The 7,500-nt window shown below is 49.5% G+C and overlaps 1 protein-coding gene across 1 annotated transcript in view; it reads right to left on the bottom strand.

The window, feature by feature from the left end:
- LOC116966220 (antigen peptide transporter 2-like) overlaps nt 1-7,422 on the bottom strand; it is a 26,591-nt gene extending 19,169 nt beyond the window's left edge. Inside the window, exons 1-3 of the mRNA XM_033012365.1 lie at nt 7,395-7,422; nt 5,513-5,718; nt 2,963-3,160 (exon numbers count right to left, since the gene is read on the bottom strand). Coding sequence (XP_032868256.1) covers nt 2,963-3,160; nt 5,513-5,718; nt 7,395-7,422 — 432 coding nt within the window. The remainder of the gene's footprint in view (nt 1-2,962; nt 3,161-5,512; nt 5,719-7,394) is intronic.
- Between the last annotated feature and the right edge of the window lie 78 nt (nt 7,423-7,500).

Below are 7,500 nucleotides of genomic sequence, written 5' to 3'. Positions count from 1 at the left end.
TAATTGTGGAGGATTGTTTTTCTGATTGGAGACGTGATCAGTGGAGTGTCGCAGGGGGTCGGTGCTGGGCCCACTACTGTTATCTACGTTAATGATTTGTGAGTAAACGTGGAGATGACACCTACATTGTTGGCGTACAGGATAGTGATGAAAGATATGTTCATTCACTACAGCATCCAGATCAGTTGAGAAGGTGGGTCAAGGAATGGAAAACATCATTTAAATTTGACTATTTGTAAAGGGTACAGAGAAGATTTACGAGGATGTTGCCAGAATTCTAGAGTCTAAACTACAGGGAGAGGTTGGGAAGGCTGGGACTCTATTCCTTGGAGAGCAGGAAGATGAGGTGTATTCTTAGAGACGTGTATAAACTCATGAGAGGAATAGTTCGGGCAGATGCACAGAGTCTCTTGCCCAGAGTAGGTGAATCGAGGACCAGTGGACATAGGTCTAAAGTGAAGGGGAAAAGATTTAATATGAATCTGAGGGGTAACTTTCTCACACAAAGGGCGGTGGGTGTATGGAACGAGCTGCCAGAGGAGGTAGTTGAGGCAGAGACGATCCCAACATTTAAGAAATACCTAAATAATGGAAAGGACAGGTTTGGTGGGATATTGGCTAAATGTGGGCAGGGGGGAGTTAGAGTAGCTGGGACATGTTGGCCGGTGTGGGCAAGTAGGGCTGAAAGGCCTGTTTCCATGCTGTATCACTCTACGGCAAGTGTGTGGTGTGCGCCTTTGGCATATGAAACCCGGGAAGGTCTTAGAGTAAATTGTCGAGCCCTGGGGAGTGTTGTAGAACAGAGTGAACAGGGAGTACAGGTGCACGGCACCGAAACGTGGTGAGTCAGATGGACAATGCGGTGAAGAAGGCATTTGGCACGCTTGCCTTCATTGTGAAGGATATTGAGGATAAAAGTTAGGATATCATGATGGAACAGGACAAGTCATTAGTGAGACCATACTTGGAGTAACGTGTGTATTTCTGATTCCCCAGTTTGGGAAAGATGTCATTAAGTTGGAAAGGGTGCAGAAGATATTCACTAGGCTGTTCCTTGACTTCTTCCCAACAGCCATCAGGCTATTAAACACTACAATCTTGTAAACTATAAACTACAATAGATTATTATTATTATTATTATTATTATTGCGCTGTTATTGTTTGTTTTTTTCTGGGCTTTTGTTATATTATTTATTATGATTACATATGCTGTTGTCTTGCAGCAAGTAAGAGTTTCATTGTTCTATTTTGGGACACATGACAATTAAACACACTTGACCAGTTCTAGAGAGAGTTTGGATAGGCTGGCATTTTATTCTTTGAACGTTGGTGCCTGAGAGGTGACCTTATTGAGGTGTACAGGATCATGAGGGGTGTGGAGTGGATAAAGTGAACATTTACCGTATGTTTCTCAGGGTAAATGATTCCAAAAGTAGAGGGCATAGACTTCAAATGAGAGGGAAACAAATTAAGAGAGAACACTCAGAGGGTTGTCTGTATCTGGAATGAGCTGCCAGGGGGAAACAATTATGACTTCCCATTGACCCCGTTTATACTTCACACTGCCTTGGGATAATCACGGATCAGTCTCACCCCGGTCACTCCCGCTTCTCCCCTCTCCTATCAGGCAAGAGGTGCGGAAGTTTGGGAACACACACCTGCAGATTCAGGGACAGTTTCTTCCCAGCTGTTCTCAAGCAATTGAACCATCCTCTCATCAGCTAGAGTGCGATCTTGACCTCCCATTCACCCCATTGGAGACATTTGAACTACCATTAACCGGATTTCAATGTTATATCTTTGCAGTAAATGTTATATTCTATCTATCTATCTATTCATATCTAAAACTGAATTTGTGCTCTTTGGGTTTGCACAGTTTTTCTATTTGCGCAAAAACGGTATGTGATAGCGCTACGGTTTTTCGCCAGCTCACTCATCGTTCTCCTGTGCTGCGAGTGCAACAAGTTTCATTCCGATCAGTAGTATATTGTAAATGTAAGCGAGGTTCAAAAATTGTAAAAACGGTGCGTGCACAGATCGATTTCCTCTCCTGCCAATCAGCGCCGTGTTGATTGGTCTCTTCTCCTGTCACTCCCAGGGACGGTCCGCCCCTTCCTGCGCCATCGTGTCTTTACTGGAACTGAGGGGACGCTGCGGGTGGCCGGCGGAGGTCTCAACCGGACACAATTTTCGGAAGGAACAGAAGCGTCCAAGCCCGGCACCGTAGATGTCGCCAAATGGAAAGCAGAGAGTCTGATCACGGCGCAGGAGACCATCCACTGTGAGTCCAAAACGCATCACCATCACAACGCCCCACAGCTCTAGCCCCTTCCCCTCTGGTTCCCCTCACTGGCTCCTGTCCCACTCCTCCATGATACCCCACCCCCCCCCCTCTCCCCCATGGCTCATCCCCCGTCTTTACTCCGAGCTCTCCCCCCACCACACCCGTCCTCCCACATGCCGGCGTGGCCGTAGCTGTTGATGCTTCCTGGCCGAGCCAAGGATCCGAGGCCTGGCTCTAAGGGCGGCAACACAGTGCAGTTGGAACCGGCCAATGGGGAGCAGCTTCGAGTGCTAGGATATCAGTGGGAGGGAGGTGGGATGGAGGGAGAGAGAGGGATGGTAAGGGGAGGAAGAGGAGAGAGAAGGAAATGAGAGGGAGGATAGGGGCGTGGGAGGGAAGGGGAGAGGGAGGGATGGGGAGAGGGACGGTGAGGGTGAAGGAGGGATGGGGAGAGGTAAATGAGGAGGAGGGAGGGAAGGAAGGAGGAAAAGAGGGAAGGCAGGGCTAAAGAGAGGGAGGTAAAGTGGGAGGGAGGGTAAGGAAGTGAGGGGAGAAAGATGGGGAGAGAGAAAGATGGGGAAATGCTGGTGAGAAAGAGAGATAGAATGGAAAAGAAAGCAAGAGAAGGAAAGAGAAAGACCAAAAGAGATGGAGAGTGGGAGAGCTCTTTACACCTACCCTGTGACACAGGAGGTAGACGGCTCTGACCAGGTCACGTTTGTTCTTCAGCTGGTGCGTTTCCTGCAGCTTCTTCTCAAACAGCTCTGACTCCAGGTCCTCGGCCGCGAAGCTCCTGACAGTTTTTATGGAGGACACGATCTCACCGGCCAGCTGGTTCGAACTAGCGATCGAATCCTGAACCTGCAGCACCAGACTCTGTCCAAGACAAAACGCCGTTCTCAGTATCAGTGGCATCCCAGGGAGGAACCAGTTTACAATGGGGGAGTAGGGTGCAGCCTCACAGGTGGACAGGGTGGTGAAGAAGGCTTTTCACATGCTGCCCTTCATCAGTCAGGGTATTGAATATAGACGTTATGTTGCAGTTGTACTAGACGGCACGGTGGTGCACTGATAGAGTTGCTGCCTTACAGCATTTACAGGACCCGCTTTCCATCCTGGCTACGGGTGCTGTCTGTACAGAGTCTGTACGTTCTCCCCATCACCGCATGGGTTTTCTCTGAGAACTTTGGTTGCCTCCTACACTCCAATTGTGTACAGGTTTGAAAGCTAATTGACATTGGTGTACATGTAAAATTGTCCCTCGTGTAGGATATGCAGGGATCGCTGGTCAGTGTGGACTCAGTGGCCCGAAAGACCTGTTTCCATGCTGTATCTCTGAACTAAAGCTAAATGTTGGTGAGGCCACATTTGGGGGATTTTGTTCGGTTTTGGTCACCCTGATTTACTCCTTGGATTACAAGAAAGCGAGGAGTGATCTTGCAGTGGGGTTTAAAATCATGAGGGGAATTGCTAAGTTAAGGTAATAGATAAGGTTCATCTTTTACCTATTGGCTCGGAGAATCAAGAACTCGAGAGCAGAGTTTTAAGGTGAGAAGTGAAAGATATTATAGGACCTTGAGTGGGGAAACGTTTTCATTCAGAGGGCGGTGACTACATGGAATGTGGTGCCAGAGGAGGTAATTGAGGCAGATACCAACAGCATTTAAAGGACACGTGGCCATATAAATGGATAGGAAAGGTTTAGAGGGATGTAGCTTAAATTCAGGTAAATGGGACTGGTACAATGGGGGGCAGTGGAGCTGCTGCCTTACAGCTCTACAGCCCCGGGTTTGATCCTGACTACGGGTGCAGTCTGTACGGTGTGTGTGTGTACTCCCATGTCCTGCGTGGGTTTTCTCCGCGATCTCTTGGTTCCTCCCACACTCCAAACATGTAGAGGTTTGTAGGATGTGTAGGAGAGAACTGCAGATGCTGGTTTAAATTGAAGGTAGACACAAAATGCAGGCACAACTCAGTGGGTCAGGCAGCATCTCCGGGTAGAAGGAATGGGTGACGTTTGGGGTTAAGACTGATGTCAGGGGATTGGACGGGACAAAGATAGAATGTAGTCCGAGACAGTAAGACTGGTGGGAGAATTGGGAAGGGAAGGGGATGGAGAGAGAGGGAAAGCAAGGGCTGATGGTAGTAATACAAAGGGGGAGGTCAGTGGGGGGTGGTGAACACACGGCCAAGGTGGGGACGTGGAGACTCGGGTAAGACGACAGCTGCGGCCCGCTGATGGGCGGTGGAGTGGTGAGGGTCGGCAGAGTCACTGGTAGAACCCCGAGGGGGAAACGTTTCCCCTATCCAGTCACCCCCACCCCCACCCCGCAGGCCTCCGCCAGCGACTCTGCCGAAACCTGCCACTCCACCACCCACCAGTAGGCCGCAGCCTTCACCTTACCCGAATCCCAGGCTCAGCACCGGGCCCACAATCTCCACGATGCAAACTCCCACACCACGGGGTCTGACTGTGCTGGGTCCTACTGCTCCCCCACCCCCACCCCCACCTTCTTCAGGGAACGTCAGTGGGGGTTCCACTGGTTCTTCCCCTTTTAACCAGGTGCCCCCACCTACTCCCCACCCATACTATAATCCTCCTGCCCCCCTCCTCTCTGAACACCCACCACCCAGACATCGCGTCAGCCTCCATCCACTCACCTGCCATCCTCCGACCTCAACCCCCCACCATTGCTGTGTGTTCACCATCCCCCTGACCTCCCTCTTTGTGGTATTTCAAATAGCCTTTCCCAGATCTGCTACTAGTCTTACTGTTCCTGACTGCATTCTATCTCTGGCCCACAGCCTCCACTGACATCAGTCTGAAGAAGGGTCCCGACCCGGAACATCACCCATTCCTTCTACCCAGAGATGCTGCCTGACCCACTGAGTTGCTCCAGCATTTAAAATGATTTTATTTCTACAGGTTTAATTGGCTTTGGAAAAGTAGTAAATTGTCCCTAGTGTGTGTAGATTAGTACCAATGTGCAGGGATCACTGCTCAGCAAGGACTCGGTGGGCTGAAGAGGGTGTTTCCATGTTGTATCTCTAAACTAAACTAAGATGGTGCATCAGGTTTGGCATGGACATTGGGCCAAAAGGCCTGTTTTTGTGCTGTGTGCCTCTGTGACTTTGTACATGATAAATAGGTTTTGATTCCAGGAGCTGCAGCTGTTTGTGGTTTCGGTGTCCGACGGTGACGTGTGGTCTGGGTGGATGTGTACTCACCATATGATACCGGTTATACAACTTCTGAATCAGGATGGTGAGGGGAGATTCGATGAAGATCAGGAGGGTGAGCTTCCAGGAGAGGCTGAACATGAAGGAAATGATTCCCAGCGTGTTCACCAGACTGCGCAGCAAGATGTTAACATTGAGTCCAACCGAGCGGCTCATGAGTGTGGTGTCCGTGGAGAGTCGGCTAGTGATGTCCCCTGCAGACAGAACACACCACTGATAATGAGGACCGTCATGTGCTAGCAGTCCACACTGTGTTCAACATCTACAATACATGGTAGTTCACAGCAGTGTACAACAAAATCAATTCCAGTGCAGCATTTGAAGCAAATGGATACATCATGGAAACAGGCCCTTCAGCCCATCCAGTCCATGCCGACCATTGATCACCCGTTCACATAGTTCTATGTTATCCCACTTTCTCATCCACTCCCTACACACTAGGGTAATTTACAGAGAGCTAATTCACCTCCAAACCCGCATGTATTTAGGATGCAGGAGGAAACCAGAGCACGCAGAGGAAACCATGTGGTCACTGGGAGAACGTGCAAACTCCACTCAGACAGTGCCCGAGGGCAGGATCGAACCCGGGTCTTTGGCGCTGTGAGGCAGCAAGTCTTCCTGCTAAGTCACTGTGCCACCCAGTGTTGCTAATGTTATGGAGTCTGCGTGCTCATGTTGTGTAGACCAGCCCACAGGGATGCTTGAACCAACTTGGATTGATTTCTTCGGAGTGTCAGAAACTGAGGGGAGACACGGTGGCACAGCGGTAGTGTTGCTGCCTTACAACGCTTGCAGCACCAGAGACCTGGGTTCAATCCTGACTCCGGGTGCTGTCTGTTCTGAGTGTACGTTCTTCCCGTGACCACGTGCGTTTTATCTGAGATAGTAGATTTCCTCCCACATTCCAAAGACGTACAGGGTTGTAGGTTAATTGGCTTGGGTTTATATACTTGGTATAAGTGTAAATTGTCCCTAGTGTGTGTAGGATAGTGTTAAACTGTGGGGATCGCTGGTCGGCGCGGACACGGTGGGCCAAAGGCAGGGCCGGATTTAGATGAAGAGAGGCCCTGGGCTATTCCATTTCATTGCGATCATGGCTGATCGTCCCCGATCAATAACCCGTGCCTGCCTTCTCCCCAAGTCCCTTGACTCCACTAGCCCCTAGAGCTCTATCTAACTCTCTCTTAAATCCATCCAGTGACTTGCCCTCCACTGCCCTCTGTGGCAGGGAATTCCATAAATTCACAACTCTCTGGGTGAAAAAGTTTTTTTCTCACCTCAGTCTTAAATGACCTCCCCTTATTCTAAGACTGTGGCCCCTGGTTCTGGACTCGCCCAACATTGGGAAAAAATTTCCTGCATCTAGCTTGTCCAGTCCTTTTAAAATATTTATATGTTTCTATAAGAATCCCCCTCATCCTTGTAAACTCCAGTGAATACAAGCCTTGTCTTTTCAATCTTTCCTCATATGACAGTCCCGCCATCCCAGGGATCAGTCTCGTGAAACTACACTGCACCGCCTCAATCACAAGGATGTCCTTCCTCAAATTAGGAGACCAAAACTGTACACAATACTCTAGATGTGGTCTCACCAGAGCCCAATACAACTGCAGAAGAACCTATTTTCTCCTATACTGAAATCCTCGTGATATGAAGGCCAACATTCCATTAGCTTTCTTCACTGCCTGCTGTACCTGTCAGCCAACTTTCAGCAACCGGGGTACAAGGACGCCCAGGTCTCGCAGCACCTCCCCCTTACCTAACCTAACCCCATTGAGATAATAATCTGCCCCCTTGTTTTTGCCGCCAAAGTGGATAACCTCACATTTATCTATATTATACTGCATCTGCCACGCATCTGCCCACTCACTCAACCTGTCCCGGTCATCCTGCAACATCCTAACATCCTCTTCACAGTTCACACTGCCACCCAGCTTTGTGTCATCTGCAAACTTGCTAGTGTTGCTCCTAATTCC

The sequence above is a fragment of the Amblyraja radiata genome, chromosome 36 (genome assembly GCF_010909765.2).
Source record: "Amblyraja radiata isolate CabotCenter1 chromosome 36, sAmbRad1.1.pri, whole genome shotgun sequence".
Lineage (NCBI taxonomy): Eukaryota > Metazoa > Chordata > Chondrichthyes > Rajiformes > Rajidae > Amblyraja > Amblyraja radiata.
This window is presented reverse-complemented; position numbering and strand designations above follow the sequence as displayed.